The sequence below is a fragment of the Macaca fascicularis genome, chromosome 11 (genome assembly GCF_037993035.2).
Source record: "Macaca fascicularis isolate 582-1 chromosome 11, T2T-MFA8v1.1".
Classification (NCBI taxonomy): domain Eukaryota; kingdom Metazoa; phylum Chordata; class Mammalia; order Primates; family Cercopithecidae; genus Macaca; species Macaca fascicularis.
In genome coordinates, this window is record NC_088385.1 from 127577814 (window position 1) to 127597460 (window position 19647).

At 45.3% G+C, this 19647-nt stretch overlaps 1 protein-coding gene across 7 annotated transcripts in view; it reads left to right on the forward strand.

Moving 5' to 3' along the window:
- Positions 1-19647, forward strand: part of RNF10 (ring finger protein 10) — a 46357-nt gene that overhangs the window by 8643 nt on the left and 18067 nt on the right. For all 7 annotated transcript variants that reach the window (XR_012420761.1, XR_010579623.2, XR_012420760.1 and 4 more), the window contains 5 exons: positions 4208-4404; positions 12634-12833; positions 14836-14926; positions 16863-17047; positions 17127-17263. Coding sequence is in view for 4 of the 7 variants with exons in the window: in XM_015431640.4 (XP_015287126.1) it covers positions 4208-4404; positions 12634-12833; positions 14836-14926; positions 16863-17047; positions 17127-17263 (810 nt within the window). In the remaining 3 variants the exon portion in view is untranslated. The remainder of the gene's footprint in view (positions 1-4207; positions 4405-12633; positions 12834-14835; positions 14927-16862; positions 17048-17126; positions 17264-19647) is intronic.

Here is a 19647-nt window from a genome sequence, read left to right on the forward strand (position 1 = left end):
CCGCCACTGCGCCCGGCTAATTTTTTGTATTTTTAGTAGAGACGGGGTTTCACTGTGGTCTCGATCTCCTGACCTTGTGATCCGCCCGCCTCGGCCTCCCAAAGTGCTGGGATTACAGGCTTGAGCCACCGCACCCGGCAGCATTAAGTTCTAACTTTATTTTTTGAGACGGACTTTCACTCTGTTGCCCAGGCTGGGGTGCAGTGGCATGATTTCAGCTCACTGCAATCTCTGCCTCCCGGGTTCATATGATTTTCATGCCTTAGCCTCCCAAGTAGCTGGGATTACAGGCGTGTGGCACCACACCTGGCTAATTTTTGTATTTTTAGTGAAGATGGGGTTTTACTATGTTGGCCAGGCTGGTCTTGAACTCCTGGCCTGATGTGATCTGCCTGCCTTGGCCTCCCAAAGTGCTGGGATTACAGGCATGAGCCACCACACCTGGCCTTAAATTGTAACTAAGGTAAGGGTCACTGTCCGTAAGCAGGATTTAAGGGTAACTGGTCGGAGTGAACCTAGCCTGTTTCTGTGACTGTTCTGTTTACATTGTTGCCATTTCACATGGTTTAGATTGACTTCCAGGTTTTAGGTGGTCAGGTTTGGAGAGAATGACATCTCATTTATTCCATGAGGTTGACAGACTATGGTCATGAAGTGGTTGCTTTCAAAATTTGGTCTCTGATTATTAACTTACGTTTTCTTCTTTCTGAGGCATTGTTTAACCTTGAACTTATTTAGCCTGCTATAAAAAAGCTGGTGATTATACTTATCAAGAAATAATTTTTTCTAAGTTTAAAAAATTACTCAGATAGTATTACAAGTCTGTAGACAGGTACTTTTGTGTATTTATATCAGAATCTTAGAGGGTGAGGCCTGAGCATAGGAATTCCTGAGCACAGTGAAAGCTCATCAGTGTGATTCCTGTGAACTGGGAAGATTGAGAATCATTGTAATAGGCCGGGCGCGGTGGCTCAAGCCTGTAATCCCAGCACTTTGGGAGGCCGAGACGGGCGGATCACGAGGTCAGGAGATCGAGACCATCCTGGCTAACACGGTGAAACCCCGTCTCTACTAAAAAATACAAAAAACTAGCCGGGCATGGTGGCGGTGCCTGTAGTCCCAGCTACTCGGGAGGCTGAGGCAGGAGAATGGCGGGAACCCGGGAGGCGGAGCTTGCAGTGAGCTGAGATCGCGCCACTGCACTCCAGCCTGGGCGACAGAGCGAGACTCCGTCTCGAAAAAAAAAAAAAAAAAAAAAGAGAATCATTGTAATAAGATGAAAGTGGGGCCAGACCCCATGGCTCTTGCTTATAATCCCAGCACTTTGGGAGGCTGAGGTGGGAAGATCACCTGAGCCTAGGAGTTTGAGACCAGCCTGGGCAACATAGTGAGACCCCCGTCTCTACAAAAAAAATTTAAAAATTAGGCCAGGCGTGGTGGCTCATGCCTGTAATCTCAGGACCTTGGGAGGCTGAGGCTGGTGGATCGCTTGAGCTCAGGAGTTTGAGACCAGCCTGGGCAACATGGCAAAACCCCATTTCTGTCAAAAATACGAAAATAAGCCAACAGTGTTGTATGTGCCTGGAGTTCCAGCTACTTGGGGGGCTGAGGCAGGAGGATTGCTTGAACCCAGGAGGTTGAGGCTGCAGTAAGCCGAGATCATGCCACTGCACTCCAACCTGGGTGACAAAAGTAAGACCCTGTTTCAAAATAAATTTAAAAATTAGCTGGGTGTGGTGGTGCATACCTGCAGTCCTAGCTGGAAGGCTGAGTTGGAAAGATGCTAAACTGAGGTTGAGGCTGCAGTGTGCTATGATGGCACCACTGCTTTCCACCCTGGGGGGAAAAAAATGCTGGGCACGGTGGCTCACACCTGTAATCCCAGTATTTTGGGAGGCCGAGGTGGGTGGATCACCTGAGGTCAGGAGGTTGAGACCAGCCTGGCCAATGTGGCAAAACCCCATATCTACTAAAAATACAGAATTAGCCAGGTGTGGTGGCTCATCCCTGTAATCCTAGCTACTTGGGAGGCCAAGGCAGGAGAATTGCTGGAACCCAGGAGGTAGAGGTTGCAGTGAGCTGAGATTGTGCCACTGCGCTCCAGCCTGGGCAATAGAGTGAGACTCTGTTTAAAACGAAAAAAAAAAAAGATAAACTAGGCATGGTGGTTCATGCCTATAATCCTAACAGTTTAGAAGGCCAAGGCAGGATTGCTTGAGTCTAGGAGTTGGAAACCAAGCAGGGTAACAAAGTGAGACCCCCATCGCTACAAAAAAAAAAAAAAAAAAAAAAATGTTTTTTTTTTTTTGTTTGTTTTGTTTTTTGTTTTTTGGTGAGACAGAGTTCTGCTCTGTTGCCCAGGCTGGAATACAGTGGCCTGATCTCCGCTTACTGCAAGCTCCTTCTCCTGGGTTCGCGCCGTTCTCTTGCCTCAGCCTCCCGAGCAGCTGGGACTACAGTTGCGCACCACCACACCTGGCTGGGAGTAGTGGCTGATGCCTGTAATACCAGCACTTTGGGAGGCCAAGGAGGTGGATCACTTGAGCTCTGGAGTTTGAGAACAGCCTGGGCAACAAAGGCAAACCCCGTCTCTACAAAAAACACAAAAATTAGCTGGACATGGTGGTGAGTACCTGTAGTCTCAGTGGCTTAGGAGTCTGAAGTGGGAGGGTAGCTTGAGCCTGGGAGGTAGAGGTTGCAGTGAGCCAAGATTGTGCCACTGCACTTTAGCCTGGGTAACAGGGTAAAACCCTGTCTCTAAATAAATAAAGTGCATAAATAATTATGTTGTTAGAGTATAAATAAATGGGTGTAACAGTTCTAGAAAGCAACCTAGGAATGTATAAATGGCTTTAATGACCATATTTTATCTGTCAGTTCCACTTTTTGAGAATTTGACATAATTAATCACATAAACCTCTGTGTAAAGAGACTACCAATGGTATTATGTTAAACTAGCAAAAAACTAGAAGCCACTGAAATATACAACAATGAGGGATTGGTTACGTTACTCTGTAAGTATGTGGCCAAGAAGGGTACAGCAATTAATCATGCTTTTGAAGACTAGGGATGCATAAAAATGCTCAGAGAGTAGTAAGCAAAAAGCAATATATCTTCTATGCTTGTTATTTTGTATAAGATTTGTGGTGGGTATGTAAAAAGGAGATTAAAAGGAAAACAATGTTAATGGGTTAGTGCTCTGTGGGTACTGGCAACTTTAAATTATTCTACCCTATTTTCAGAACTGAGCATGTATTGTAATTGGAGAGAAAACAAGAAACATTTTTAAAAAGGGTATAACTCAAGCTGATCCAATATGCTTTTTATTTATTTATTGAATTAATTTTTTTTTTTGAGATAATCTCACTCTTTTGCCCAAGCTGGAGTGCAGTGGCATGATCTCAGCTCACTGCAACCTCTGCCTCCTGGGTTCAAGCAATTCTCCTGCCTCAGCCTCCCAAGTATCTGGGATTACAGATGCCCACAACCATGCCCCACTAATTTTTTGTGTTTTTAATAGAGATGGGGTTTCACCATATTGGCCAGGCTGGTCTGAAACTCCTGACCTCAAGTGATCCACCCACCTCAGCCTCCCAAAGTGCTGGGATTACAGGTGTGAGCCATTGCGCCTAGCCCCCAGTATGCTTTTAGAACTCAACTTCTTTTGTTCTGTAAATTTAACAGCTTCTGAATTTGACCTCTAGAGCATATGTAAACACAGTTTTGCTTTTATGCCTTTTGAATATATTTGCTAAGGCCTAGGACAACCCCTTGTAGTATAGAATCTCATTATGTTATATTAATTTAAAAGGGAATGTCTTCTGTTCTGCTACCAGGTAAAATACTTTTCCTTAATACAGAATGGCTGTTTCATTTCCTGTAACTTTATCTGACTGAACTTTTACAAGGGCAGTGGTTAAGCTGTGTAAAATAGAGACATTATGAATTGAGAATCCATGTGGTTTGATCTACACTGTGTTTGTTTTGAGGGAGGGGACCCGTTAGGCTTCATTATTGCAAGAAAAAATACTCGACTATGTGTTGTCTTGCTCAAAGCACTCATGCCGTGGCCCAAACCCAGATTCTTGGAGCTGGTCAAAGGGCCTGTTTACCTTTATTTAAACACAGTTTTGCTGGGAGGTGGAGGGCAGTTGGCTAAGTGAATGTATCACTTCTTAAGTCGTTCTTTTGTGTTTCTTGCTTTCAGATGGAAAGAACTCAAGTGGATCCAAGCGTTATAATCGCAAACGTGAACTTTCCTACCCCAAAAATGAAAGTTTTAGCAACCAGTCCCGTCGCTCCAGTTCACAGAAAAGCAAGACTTTTAACAAGATGCCTCCTCAAAGGGGCGGCGGCAGCAGCAAACTCTTTAGCTCTTCTTTTAATGGTGGAAGACGAGATGAGGTATGGAATTTGAGAATGTCCTTTCTGGAGCAATAAGAATGAGATTTGATCTCATGCTTTATCAGTAGTTTATCAGTAGTTGAGGAGGGGAACAAGAGGTAGAGGAATAGATAATCAGAGGAGTCTTGAGTAGTTGAGAGGGTTAACCAGATTTGAAACCTTGCCTCCTTTTTTCCTCTGAAGGTTATGAAAATTGTCCTTGGAGGAAGGAAAATTTCCTTTATGACAAATTTGGGGTTCCTTAATTTGCATGGTCTTTCTATTATCACTCTTGAATTATAGGTACCTTTTGGAATATTTAGGTAATAAAATGACATTAATGACATTTGCCTTTGTAATAATCTAGCAAAATGTAAAATGCGTATATCTGTAGTCTCATTTTTTTTTAGGAGTTTCTTAGCTATGTTTCTGTAAGCGCATAAGACATTTATGTACAAGGGTGTTCACTGTTGTGTTTGTAGTTGCAAAATTTGGGAAATAACCTAAATGCCTATCCACAAGATACTGATAGAGTAAATTATGTTTCATACTATGTAATTATGGTAGAATAAGACAGATTTAAAAAAATATAGACTGAGGGAAGTAAAGGGATAGAGAGTAACAAGGAAAACAGTTTTAGAAGGTGGTTTAAGGACACCTCTGAAGAGGTAGATTTTGAGAGAGACCTGAAAGAAGCAAGGGAGCACACTATATGGTTGTTTTAAGATAGTCTTGCTCTGTTTTAAGATGGTCTTGCCCTGGAGTACATTGGCACGATCATGGCTCACTGCACCCTTGACCTCTTGGGCTCAAGTGATCCTCCCACCTCAGCTTTGAGTAGCTGGAAGTACAGGTGCATGCCACCATGCTCGGCTAATTTTTTTCTTTTTTTTTTTTTTTTTTTTTGAGACGGAGTCTCGCTCTGTCGCCCAGGCTGGAGTGCAGTGGCCGGATCTCAGCTCACTGCAAGCTCCGCCTCCCGGGTTCACGCCATTCTCCTGCCTCAGCCTCCCGAGTAGCTGGGACCACAGGCGCCCGCCAGCTCGCCCGGCTAGTTTTTTGTATTTTTTAGTAGAGACGGGGTTTCACCGTGTTAGCCAGGATGGTCTCGATCTCCTGACCTTGTGATCCGCCTGTCTCGGCCTCCCAAAGTGCTGGGATTACAGGCTTGAGCCACCGCGCCCGGCCATTTTTTTCTTTTTATTTTGTAGAGACTGGATCTCACTATGTTGTCTAGGCTGCTCTTGAACCCCTGGCCTCAAGCGATCCTCTCTCGTCTTGGCCTCCCAAAGTGCTGGGATTACAGGTGTGAGCCTGAAGGAACAGCGTATGCAGAGGACAGGAGGTGGTAGTCCTTTTGTTGGTTTGAAGTAAAGCAAGTAGGCTACCATGAGTGGAGGAGGACAGGTAGGAAATGTACCCAAAGACTAGGAAAGGGATCAGATCATGTGGGGCTTTGAAGGACTTTGGCTTTTGTTCAGAGAGATGAGAAGCCATTGAAAGGTTTAAGGAGAAAAGTAAGGTAACCTGATTTGGAGTTTTAAAGGGGAAGAGTGGAAGCAGGAAGACTAGTTAAGAGACTACAAAGATATTCTTGGTGAGAGTGATGGAAGCTTTGAAATTGGGTGAGTGATGGAGGTGGTGAGAGACATTAAGATTTGAGACATTACTTGCAGATAGAGCCAGACTTTTTGTTAGATGTGGGGTCTGAGCAGAGAAAAGGTTGAGTAATGTTTTTGGCATAAGCCCAATTGAGGTACCTTTTGCTGGAATGGAGAACATTCCTTCAAGAAGAGCACAAAGTTTTTTTGGGAGAGGAGAATAGGGTTGAGGTAAAGAACTTCAGTTTGGAAATGTTATATGTACATTAAAATTCCTATTTGATAAATGTAAGCAGGATATTAGTAGAGGTAGGTAGTTAACTGAATCAGCAGTCAAGGAAGAGACCCAGGTTAGAAAGCTGTTGGCATACAGTTGGTGCTTAAAGCTGTGGAACTAAGTGAGATAAATTAAGGAGTGAGTGTTCCGAAAACAGATTAGGTTCAAGAACTGAACTCCTGAGTCTGGATAAGAAACCAGCAAAAGAGCACAGTCAGGGCGGGAGGAAGAGAGCTGAAAGGTGTTGCAGAAGGTGATCAGTTTTGTCAAGTGCTGCTGCTAAGCTAAGAATAGGACTGAAAGTTGACCACTTGATTTGAAAATGGCATGTAGATTGGAGAGAATAGGAGGATGGGAAGAAGAAACAGCAAGTTTACACAGTACTTTTCAGTGGCTTTGCTCTAAAGGGGAGCAGAGATATGAGGCGGTGCTTGAAGGGAATATGAGCTTGAGGGATTTTAAGATTAGGGAAATGATAGCATGTCTGTGCTCATGGGATGGTTCCAGTGAGAGGCAAAGTGATGCAGGGAAAAGGGAAAGAATTGCTGAGCAATGTCCTTGAGTCCTTGAGATCTAGTGAGAAGTGGAGCAGTTGGCTTAGATAGCAACTCTGCTAGTTCATCCCCAGTAACAAAAGGAGGGCCTGGTGATACAGGTGGGGTCGGAGGTAGTTGGAATTCTTTTCTGATTGTTCTAGTTTTCTCAGTAGAAAACATAAGGTGAGCCAAAAGGAGGTTTGGGCCGGGCGCGGTGGCTCAAGCCTGTAATCCCAGCACTTTGGGAGGCCGAGGCGGGTGGATCACGAGGTCAGGAGATCAAGACCATCTTGGCTAACATGGTGAAACCCCGTCTCTACTAAAAATACAAAAAACTAGCCGGGCGTGGTGGCGGGCGCCTGTAGTCCCAGCTACTCGGAGGCTGAGGCAGGAGAATGGCGTGAACCTGGGAGGCGGAGCTTGCAGTGAGCCGAGATCGCGCCACTGCACTCCAGCCTGGGTGACACAGCGCGAGACTCCGTCTCAAAAAAAAAAAAAAAAAAAAAAATGGAGGTTTGGAAGCCTGAGGAGTGAAGGAGTTGTCTGGGAAAGTGAGGGAATGAACGGACTGCAGAAGCGTACTAGGATTGCAGTACTTTCAGGCACATGAGGGTCTACTGTGGTGAGGCTGTTTGCTGTGGGTGTGTTTGTTAGCCCTGTTTGTCTGCTCCAGGGCTGATGTGGAATAGGAAAAGAGTTGAATTAGGAGGAGATTTTGCCAGGTGAATACAGAAGATATATGAAGAAGTGGGTGATGGCGCCGGGCACAGTGATTCACAGCTGTAATCCCAGCACTTTGGGAGGCCAAGGAGGGTGGATCACCTGAGGCCAGGAATTGGAGACCGGCCTGGCTATGATGGCAAAACTCCGTCTCTACTGAAAATACAAAAATTAGCTGGGCATGATGGCAGGCACCTGTAATTCCAGTTACTTGGGAGGCTGAGGCAGGAGAATCACTTGAACCCAGGAGGTGGAGGGTGCAGTGACCGGAGGTCGCACCACTGCAATCCAGCTTGGGTGGCAGAGCGAGACTCCATCTCTAAATAAATAAGCAAATAAATAAAATTTGAAAAAGGAAGTGGGCAGTGGACCACAGGATCTAAGCCAAATCTGAGGGGTTGGATCATTGATTTGGAGGTCCTAGTGAGGGTAGAGAATTGGAGTCAGGACTAAACCTGGGAGTTTAGGAGTATATTCCTGGCTGGACAACAGAATGCTCAAAGTTAAGATGGTGGAAGAGGTTGTGGTTGTTGGTCTAGACTGTAGAACACTCCTGTCTAGTAGGATATCAAGCCATGTGTGTAATCTTACATTTTCTAGCTGCCTGCACTACAGAAGTAAAAAGTCAATTTTAATATATTTAATTCAATATATCTAAAATGTAAGCTTACCACATGGTACAGCCACATTTCAAGTGCTTAGTAGCTACATCTAGCTAGTGGCTGCTGTATTGTACATTACAGCTGTAGAAGGGAAACCTGTACGTGTGGGTGGCTGAGATGGGAGGGGCAAGCTAATTGGAAGAGAGGAGGTCAAGGACCTGGAGTTCAGGGTATTGCGAGGATAATCAGGAAGTACAAGTGGTGTCGGAGAAAGTGACAGTGGGCCAGCTAGAACAAGCTGAAGATGATAGAAGGTTGAGAATGTGGAGGATTTTGTTGACTGAGCACAAGCTCTTACATCTAAGTTTGGGGCATTGAGAGTGGAAGACTGAAGAGATCAGAGCCATGTGGAGATGAAAAATAAGGGATGACCTGGAAGTCTTGGGCTTCTGTGTTGCGCAAACAAACAGAATGTGGCCTTTTTTTTTTTTTTTTTTTTTTTTTGACAGAGTCTTGCTCTGTTGCCCAGGCTAGAGTGCAGTGGCATGATCTCGGCTCACTGCCAGCTCCACCTTCTGGGTTCACACCATTCTCCTGCCTCAGCCTCCCAAGTAGCTGAGACTACAGGTGTCCGCCACCACACCCGGCTATTTTATTTTTCAATTTCTACTTTTTTTTGAGATGGAGTCTTGCTCTGTCGCCCAGGCTGGAGTGCAGTGGCGCGATCACGGCTCACTGTAAGCTCTGCCTCCCGAGTTCACGCCATTCTCCTGCCTCAGCCTCCCGAGTAGCTGGGACTATAGGCGCCTGTCACTATGCCTGGCTAATTTTTTGTATTTTTAGTGGAGATGGAGTTTCACCATGTTAGCCAGGATGGTCTTCATCTCCTGACCTTGTGATCCGCCCGCCTCGGCCTCCCAAAGTACTGGGATTACAGGCGTGAGCCACCGCGCCCGGCCAATTTTTTGTATTTTTAGTAGAGATGGGATTTCACCGTGTTAGGATGGTCTCCATCTCCTGACCTTGTGACCCACCTGCCTGGGCCTCCCAAAGTGCTGGGATTACAGGCATGAGCCACTGCGCCCAGCCCAGAATGTGGTGTTATCTTTAAGCTTGGTTGTTAATATAAAAAAGGAAGTTATCTGACTGTATGGTATACCCCCAGTTGTATTTCATTATTTTTAATTTATTATTTTTGAGACAGAGTCTTACTGTGTCGCCCAGGCTGGAGTGCAGTGGTATGATCGTGGCCCACTGCAGCCTTGACCTACTGGGCTCAAATCATCCTCCCACCTCAGCCTTCCAAGTAGATGGGACTACAGGCATGTATCACTAAGCCTGGCTGATTTTTAAATTTTTTGTAGAGACATTGCATCCCTGTGTTGTCCAGGCTGGTCTCAAATTCCTGGCCTCAGATGATCCTCCCTCCTTGTTCTCCTAAAGCCCTGGGTTGTAGATGTGAGCCACTGTGCCCATCCTAGTTTTTTTTTTTTTTTTTTTTGAAGTGGAGTTTTGCTCTTGATGCCCAGGCTGGAGTGCAATGGTGTGATCTCGGCTCACTACACCCTCTGCCTCCCGGGTTCAAGCGATTCTCCTGCCTCAGCCTCCCGAGCCTGACCTTGGGTGATCTGCCTACCTCAGCCTCCCAAAGTGCTGGGATTATAGGCATGAGCCACCACTCCCAGTTGCCCATCCTGATTTTATTTTTAAATTTTAGATTTTATTTTTTAGACACAGTCTCACCCGGTTGCCCAGGCTGGAGTGCAGTAGCTATTCACAGGTGTGATCATAGTCCACTGCAACCTTGAATTCCTGGGCTCACGTGACCCTTTTCAGCCTCCTGAGTGGCCGAGAGTGCGGGTGTGCATTACCGTGTCTAGCTTTGTATTTATTTTTAAAGGTTATATTAGTCCATTTTCTCATTACTATTAAGAACTACCTCAGACTGGGTAATTTATGAAGAAGAGAGGTTTAATTGACTCACAGGTCTGCAGGCTGTACAGGAAACATGGCTGGGGAGGCCTCAGGAAACTTATGGCAGAAGGTAAAGGGGAGGCAGACACATCTTAGGAGGAAGAACTGCGTAAGAGGAAGTGCTACATAGTTTTTGTTTGTTTGTTTGTTTTTTTGTTTGTTTTTCGAGACGGAGTCTCACTCTGTCACCCAGGCTGGAGTGCAGTGGCGCTATCTCGGTTTACTGCAACCTCTGCCTCCTGGGTTCACACCATTCTTCTGCTTCAGCTTCCCGAGTAGCTGGGACTACAGGTGCCCGCCACCACGCCTGGCTAATTTTTTGTGTTTTTAGTAGAGACAGGGTTTCACCATGTTAGCCAGGATGGTCTTGATCTCCTGACCTCGTGATCCACCTGCCTCGGCCTCCCAAAGTGCTGGCATTACAGGCGTGAGCCACCGTGCCCGGCCAGTGCTACATACTTTTAAATAACCAGATCTCCTGAGAACTCACTGTCATGAGAACAGCAAGGGGGGAGTCTGCCCGCATGACCTAATCACCTTTCACCAGACCCCTCCACCAGTATTGGGGATTACACATGAGATTTGGGAAGGGACAAAATCCAAACCATATCAAAGGTTATATACCATGGTTCTGTATGTATAGAATATCTCAGAGTATGTTCATTGCCTCTGGAAGAGAAATTGCCTTTCATCATATCTCTTTTTGTATGTGCAAGTGCTGCTTAGCAAAAATCTTCAAATTTGACTAAGCAGCAAAAGCCTGAAGTTTGCCTTTCCTTTGACCCAATAATTCCTCCTGTACATTCAAAAGAAATAATTGTAGGTGCTCAAGTATTTGCGCATAAATGTATCAAAAAATGTGTTTCTCACAGCATTATCTTGATACAGTGGAAAAGCTCTCCAACAATCTGTGCCATACAATAGGGCATTAAGCTCTGGTATACCCATGCAACATCATGAATGGTATGCAGCTATTTGAGGTGACTAGCGAAGTGTTTATAACATTAAATGGGAAAGGGGAGTTGGGAAATGCCCTAGCTGACTTCCATTCATTTTAATGCAATTTGGGAATGTTAAGAGGACTGAAATACACATTGATGTGATTTCTTCCATCTTTGCTTGCAGTGGTGTTTCTCGTATGGTTTCTTGGCCAACCTTATAAACTGTTGCTGAATCTGCTGATTGGGTTTATTTCTAGACACAGAGCTAGTCTGCCTACATGTTCCAGTTCTGTCGGTTTTAATTAACAGTGAATAACTGTGTCTTAGATGGGAGGTCTGGTAGGATCCAGAACCTAGGGCAGTTAGCAGCTCTGCCTGCAAGCCACCTCCAGAGTGTGGCTGCACAGGCCCACTTTGCCAGAAGCAGACCAAAGAACAAGTAGTTAACAAGAGTGAAGGTGTAGGAGTCCTATGGGACTGTTGAAAATATTAATCCAGTTAAGTAAATCTTTGTGATTCAAGATAGCTAGACGCATTCATGCTGGGTTTTTGTTTTGTTTTGTTTTGTTTTTTTAAAGACAGTTTCGCTCTTGTTGCACAGGCTGGAGTGCAGTGGCACGATCTCAGCTCACTGCAACCTCCCACTTCCAGGTTCAAGCGATTATCCTGCCTCAGCCTCCCGAGTAGCTGGGATTACAGGTGCCTGCCACCACGCCTGGCTAATTTTTTTGTATTTTTAGTGATCGTCCACCTCGGCCTCCCAAAGTGGTGGGATTACAGGCGTGAGCCACCGTGCCCAGTCTTATTTAATTTTTTGAAAAAGGAATAAAAGAATGGCTACTCCATATAAAAAGCAGCCTTTTTAGTTAATACTTTTAAAAAATTTTTTATTTTTTTCTGAAACAGGGTTTCTGTCGCCCAGGCTGGAACGCAGTGGTGCGATCTCGGCTCACTACAACCTCTGTCTCCTGGGTTCAAGTGATTGTCCCACCTCAGCCTCCTGAGTAGATGGGATTACGGGCGCCCACCACTGCCCCCGACTAATTTTTGTATTTTCAGTAGAGATGGGGTTTCACCATGTTGGCCAGGCTAGTCTCGAACTCCTGAACTTAAGTGATCTGCCTTCCTTGGCCTCCCAAAGTTCTGGGATTACAGGTGTGACCCACCGTGCCAGGCCTTTAGTTAATACTTTAAGCTATGTAGGCTGGCAAGGTGGCTCACGCCTATAATCCCAGTACTTTTGGAGGCTGAGGTGAGGCCCTGAGGTCAAGAGTTTGAGACCAGCCTGGCCAACATGGCGAAACCCTGTCTCCACTAAAAATACAAAAACTAGCTGGGCATGGTTTAATCCCACACGCCTGTAATCCCAGCTACTCAGGAGACTGAGACAGGAGAATCACTTGAACTTGGGAGACAGAGGTTGCAGTGAGCCAAGATTGTGCCATTGCACTCCAGCCTGGGTGACAGAGTGAGACTGCGTCTTGGGGGAAAAAAAAAAAGATTTGTGTAGAAGGAGGGTTTTTTTTTTCCTGGGTTTCTGCTGTAAATCAGTAAGTGTCATCCTAATCTGAAATACTGATTCATTCTCATTCTCCCTAGGTAGCAGAGGCTCAACGGGCAGAGTTTAGCCCTGCCCAGTTCTCTGGTCCTAAGAAGATCAACCTGAACCACTTGTTGAATTTCACTTTTGAACCCCGTGGCCAGACGGGTCACTTTGAAGGCAGTGGACATGGTAGCTGGGGAAAAAGGAACAAGTGGGGACATAAGCCTTTTAACAAGGAACTCTTTTTACAGGCCAAGTGAGTATTGCTACTCCTCAGAGAAAAGGGAAAGTGGGACTCTCTGGATAACTGTGGTGCCGCTGTGAAGAGGCTTTTTTTAAGCTATTGTGGGAAAGAAGCAGAAAGGGAATTGGTCTCGTTCTTTTTCTGTTCACCACTGCCCCACCATTCCTTCCTTTTACCCACTTTCCAGGTGGATGTTTTTGGTACTTAATGCTTAGATAACTGTGTTAGTATCATAATGAGGTAGAAAACATGTTTGGAATTGGACCCAGATTTGAATCTTGTTTCGGCCTTTGACCTTAGGTAACTTACTTAACTGCTTTGAGATTCAGCCTCTCCTTTATAAGGAAGAGGAAATTTTTTTTTTTTTTTTTTTTTTTGAGACGGAGTCTTGCTTTGTCACCTAGGCTAGAGTGCTGTGGCGTGATCTCGGCTCACTGCAACCTCCGCCTTCTGGGTTTAAGCCATTTTTTTGCCTCAGCCTCCCAAATAGCTGGGACTACAGGTGCGCACCACCACACCTGTCTAATTTTTGTATTTTTTTTTTTGATAGAGATGCAGTGGCTCATGCCTGTAGTCTCAGCACTTTGGGAGACCAAGGCGGGTGGATCACCGTATTGGCCAGGCTGGTCTCGAACTCCTGACCTCGTGATCCATCTGCCTCGGCCTCCAAAGTACTGGGATTACAAGCATGAGCCACTGTGCCTGGCCAGGAAGAAGAATTTTTTTTTTTTTGAGACAGTCTCTCTCTGTTGCCCAGTGCAGTGGCGTGATCTCTTGGCTCACTGTAAGCTCTGCCTTTCCTGGAGCTTCACGCCATTCTCCTGCCTCAGTCTCCCGAGTAGCTGGGACTACAGGCACCTGCCACCTCTCCTGGCTAATTTTGTTTTTGTAATTTTAGTAGAGATGGGGTTTCACCATATTAGCCAGGATGGTCTTGATCTCCTGACCTCATGATCCCCTCGCCTTGGTCTCCCAAAGTGCTGGGATTACAGGCATGAGCCACTGCGCCCAACCAGGAGGAGAAAATTTCTTAAGGGACAATTGAGTGACAAGTTGAAGTGCTTGGCATATATTTGCTCAAATATCCCCTTTTGTTTCCTTTTGTGTGGCCTTAGTCATAATTTAAGATTTGACCTAGGATCTAGACTGAAGTAACCTTTTTGTACTTTATATGAACTGGTTTCAAATAGTGATGACAGTGTGTTTTTTTTTTTGGTGACAGAGTCCTCCTTTGTCGCCCAGGCTGGAGTGTAGTGGCGTGATCTCGCCTCACTGCAACCTCTGCCTCTCGGGTTCAAGTGATTCTCCTGCCTTAGCCTTCTGAGTAGCTGGGACTACAGGCACGTGCCACCACGCCCAGCTAATTTTTTTTGTATTTTTAGTAGAGAGGGGGTTTCACCATGTTAGCCAGGATGGTCTTGATCTTCTAGACCTTGTGATTTGCCCGCCTTGGCCTCCCAAAGTGCTGGGATTACAGGCGTGAGCCACCGCGTCTGGCCTAACTTTTCTATTTTTAGTAGAGATGTTGTTTCACCCTGTTGGTCAGGCTGGTCTCTAACTCCTGACCTCAAGTGATCCACCCGCCTTGACCTCCCAAAGTGCTGGGATTACACGTTTGAGCCATGGTACCTGGCCGTGAACAGTCTTTTCAACTGCCTTGAAGACTAGCTATTTTCTGGGGTTCTAAGGGGTGAGAGGAAATCTGGCTTACTGCTGTTGGATGGAGTCACAGTCTAGGTTAATTTTAGTTCAAGGGATGCCTTCAGGGAATTTGGCTGGACTTGGAAGCAGAAGAAAACAGTTCATGGATTTAGACTTCTGCCTGCTGCGTCTTTGGGTTCTTTCCAGAGCCGGAGTTCAGAAGTGAGGCTGAGGTCCTAGTGCAGTGCCTCATGAACCAGAGCTGCTAACGACCTGCATTTGATTTCTAAGTGAATAGATGACAATTTCTGCCGAGGGCTTATTGGTAGATTCTAACAGTCTAGCTTTTTCCTGTCTTCTTTCCTATTTCTAGCTGCCAATTTGTGGTGTGTGAAGACCAAGACTACACAGCTCATTTTGCTGATCCTGATACATTAGTTAACTGGGACTTTGTGGAACAAGTGGTGAGTAGCTCAGCCAAGCCCATAAGCTATGAATGGGAGACAGCGCTAAATAAAGGCACTGTGCTGACGCAGCAGCTGTTGGCTGTGTTCACTGCTTGACAACCTTTTCTGCCTGGCCTTTCTATAGATGTTTCCCAGAGGTCAGTTCCTGGTTCTTCCTGGAGTCCATTTTGTGACTAACTGGCTCTGGCCTGTAGGGATGGTGTGTGAAAGGCTCTGATCTGAAGATATGTAAGCTGGGAAGTAATAACCCCTTACCCTCCTGACCTGGGTTGGGCTCATTACAGGGCCATTGCTTCAATGGCAACCATTCATAGCAATCACTATCAAAGAAGGCCCCAGCCTTGTGGCAGGTGAGCACATGAATGAGCCACACAGTTGTACTTTTTTTTGAGACGGAGTCTTGCTTTGTCGCCCAGGGTAGAGTGCAGTGGCGCGATCTTGGTTCACTGCAAGCTCCGCCACCTGGGTTCACGCCGTTCTCCTGCCTCAGCCTCCCAAGTAGCTGGGACTACAGGCGCCCGCCACCACGCCTGGCTAATTTTTTGTATTTTTTTAATAGAGACAGAGTTTTACCGTGTTTGCCAGGATGGTCTCGATCTCCTGACCTCGTGATCCCCCCACCTCGGCCTCCCAAAGTGCTGGGATCACAGGCATGAGCCGTTGTGCCTGGCTTTTTTTTTTTTTTTTTTTGAGACAGTCTTGCTCCATCGCCCCAACTGGAGTGCAGTAGCGGGATGTCAGCTCACTGTAACCTCCACGTTTTGGGTTCAAGCAGTTCTCGTGCGTCAGCCTCCTGAGTAGCTGGGATTACAGGTGCGTACCACTATGCCTGGCTAATTTTTGATTTTTATTAGAGATGGGGTTCCACTGTGTTGTCCAGGCTTGTCTCAAACTGCCAGCCTCAAGTGATCGACCTGTCTCGGCCTTCCAAAGTGTTGGGATTACAGGCGTGAGCCACCATGCCCAGCTTCAGTTGCACTTTCAAAGCCACTGATGTGTTTTCTACTGAAGTTACCAACTCTTGGTATCCCCTTGTTGGTCCTAATAGAGTGTCTGTTGAAGAACAATAATTTCAAAATGATGGGCCCTTTTTTTTTTTTTTTTTTTTTTTTTTTTTTTTTTAAATGAGCAGGGCCTTTTGACCTTAAAGCTTGAACTCTCACTACTGTGAAAATGTATAAAATCATCTGAGAATGGCATAGAAGGCATAAAAACTTGTTTTATTAAAAAAAAATTAGTCATATAAAGTGAAGTCTTTTTAATGTGTTCTCTGTTGGAAATTACTGGTAGATTACTTCTAGACCCTTTTTAGGCCTTTATGCATACATATTAAGTTTTTTTATAAATGGGAATATAGTGATTTGTAGTTTTTTTCTATGTAAAGTAGAACCCCCCAAATACCTATTGTGTATTAGTTTTATTGTATTAAACCGTTATTATGGTTTCCTTAGTGATTTGCTTAAAGAGCTGTCATACAAAGCCGGGCGCGGTGGCTCACGCCTGTAATCCCAGCACTTTGGGAGGCTGAGGCGGGCGGATCACAAGGTCAGGAGATTGAGACCATCCTGGCTAACATGGTGAAACCCCGTCTCTACTAAAAATAGAAAAAAATTAGGCAGGCGTGGTGGCGGGCGCTTGTAGTCCCAGCTCCTCGGAGGCTGAGGCAGGAGAATGGTGTGAACCCAGGAGGCGGAGTTTGTAGTGAGCCGAGATTGCGCCACTGCACTCCAGCCTGGGCGACAGAGCGAGACTCTGTCTCAAAAAAAAAAAAGAGCTGTCATACATGTATCTACATTGTTAAACAGTTTTAGGAAGATATGTTGAGTATAAGGATGTACAGGGATGGGGATGAGAGAGTAGAGAGGCCTGTAACTTTTAACAGTCCCTAATCAATTCTGCAAGCAGTGAACCTTCTGGTGGCATTTTGTTTCAGCGCATTTGTAGCCATGAAGTGCCATCTTGCCCAATATGCCTCTATCCACCTACTGCAGCCAAGATAACCCGTTGTGGACACATCTTCTGCTGGGCATGCATCCTGCACTATCTTTCACTGAGTGAGAAGACATGGAGTAAATGTCCCATCTGTTACAGTTCTGTGCATAAGAAGGATCTCAAGAGGTGAGATTGAGACATTTACTCAATTAGATTCTAGTCTGTTCACTCCTTGCCCTGCTACATATAAGTGTCCATGTTTCAGTGTTGTTGCCACAGAGTCACGTCAGTATGTTGTTGGTGATACCATTACGATGCAGCTGATGAAGAGGGAGAAAGGGGTGTTGGTGGCTTTGCCCAAATCCAAATGGATGAATGTAGACCATCCCATTCGTCTAGGAGGTGAGTTCTTTAAATTTTGGGGACAAGTAATCCTATTTCATACCATTCATGAAATTAATTCCAGATAGATTGAAGAAGTAAATGTAAAAAATCCGAAAGTTTTAACCCTTTTATTTAAAAGAAAATATAATTTTTTTGTAAATCCTTAGATGTGCATCTGTCTGAAGGATTGTGTGTTCTCATTTGGGTGGTAAATATGTGTGTGTAGTATTTTTTTTCCTAGTGATTTTGACTGTTTAAATGCTTAACAACTTAAAACATTAAAAATGTGTATTGATGGCCGGGCGCGGTGGCTCAAGCCTGTAATCCCAGCACTTTGGGAGGCCGAGACGGGCGGATCACTAGGTCAGGAGATCGAGACCATCCTGGCGAACACCATGAAACCCCGTCTCTACTAAAAAATACAAAAAACTAGCCAGGCGTGGTGGCGGGCACCTGTAGTCCCAGCTACTCGGGAGGCTGAGGCAGGAGAATGGCATAAACCCGGGAGGCGGAGCTTGCAGTGAGCTGAGATCCAGCCACTGCACTCCAGACCGGGCTATAGAGCGAGACTCCGTCTCAAAAAAAAAAAAAAAAAAAATGTGTATTGATTTAAAAAAAAATCCTCAGATATGGGTGGATTTTTGAGCCAGGCTGAAATGATAGATGCTATAAAATATTGATAAATTTTATTTTTATTTTTATTTTTTATTTTTTTGAGACGGAGTCTGGCTCTGTCACCCAGGCTGGAGTGCAGTGGCACAATCTTGGCTTACTGCAACCTCCGCCTCCCGGGTTCAGGCGATTCTCATGCCTCAGCCTCCCGAGTAGCTGGGACTACAGGCGCACACCACCACGCCTGGCTAAGTTTGTATTTTTAGTTGAGACGGGATTTCACCATGTTGGCAGGCTAGTTTCGAACTCCCGAGCTTAGGTGATCTGCCCACCTTGCCTCCCAAAGTGCTGGAATTACAAGCACTAGCCACCGTGCCCGGCCTATTTGATTTTACGAGAATGAAACTTGTATCTGAGATTTCTTTTTTTTTTTTTTTTTGAGACCAAAAAAAAAAAAACATGAAATGAAAAATAAGCTGCAGAACAAGATGTTATTATTTGTCATTTATGATGAAACTTTTATTTCTTTTTCTTTTTTTTTTTTTTTTTGAGACTGAGTCTCGTTCTGTCGCCCAGGCTGGAGTGCAGTGGCGCGATCTTGGCTTACTGCAAGCTCCGCTTCCTGGGTTCACGCCATTCTTCTGCCTCAGCCTCCCAAGTAGCTGGGACTACAGGTGCCCACCACCACACCCGGCTAATTTTTTGTATTTCTAGTAGAGACGGGGTTTTGCCGTGTTAGCCAGGATGGTCTCGATCTCCTGACCTCGTGATCTGCCCACCTTGGCCTCCTAAAGTGCTGCGATTATAGGCGTGAGCCACTGCACCCAGCCAAAACCTTTATTTCTTTATAAACGTGCGTATATAATTATATAGAAAAAGGTTTGAAGGATACATAATCAAATTTGCAAATGTTAACTCTGGGCAGATACTAGGATATTTGAGGGTAGGAAAACGGCATATCAGGGAGGTCTGAAGATAACATTGTTTTAAGCTACTTAGAAAGTACAGAAAATGTGGGCCGGGCACAGTGGCTCATGCCTGTAATCCTAGCATTTTGGGAGGCCAAAGCGGGTGGATTACCTGAGCTCAGGAGTTCCAGACCAGCCTGGGCAACATGGTGAAACCCGTCTCCACTAAAATACAAAAAATTAGCTGGGTGTGGCAGCGTGCGCCTGTAATTCCAGCTACTTGGCAGCTGAGGCAGGAGAATTGCTAGAACCAGCCTGGGCGACACAAGTGAGACTCTGTCTCTCAAAAAATAAATAAATAAATAAATAAATAAAAGTACAGAAAATGTGGAGGAGGGAAGTAAAACAAGTAAGTCATCCATGATCCCTTTACTCATAGGCATCCCAGAACCTTATCTATATATATTTTTTCTATGCATGTATATTTTTGTGAGATTGGGATTTGATTTGCAAGTCAGCATCTGTATTTCTCCATGTCCCTAATTGACCACTTAGAAAAACACGTCTAGGCCGGGTATGGTGGCTCACGCCTGTAATCTCAGCACTTTGGGAGACCGACGCAGGTGGATCACTTGAGGTCAGGAGTTCGAGACCAGCCTGGCCAACATGGTGAAAATCCATCTCTACTTAAAAAAAAATTTGTGTTGGCACATGCCTAAATCCCAGCTACTCAGGAGGCTAAGCAGCAGAACTGCATGAACACAGGATGGTAGAGGTTGTGATGAGCTGAGATTGCACCACTGCACTCCAGCCTGGGTGACAGAGGGAGACTCCATCTCAAAATAAATAAAAAAGAAAACCATTTTCAGTGTCCACAGAATT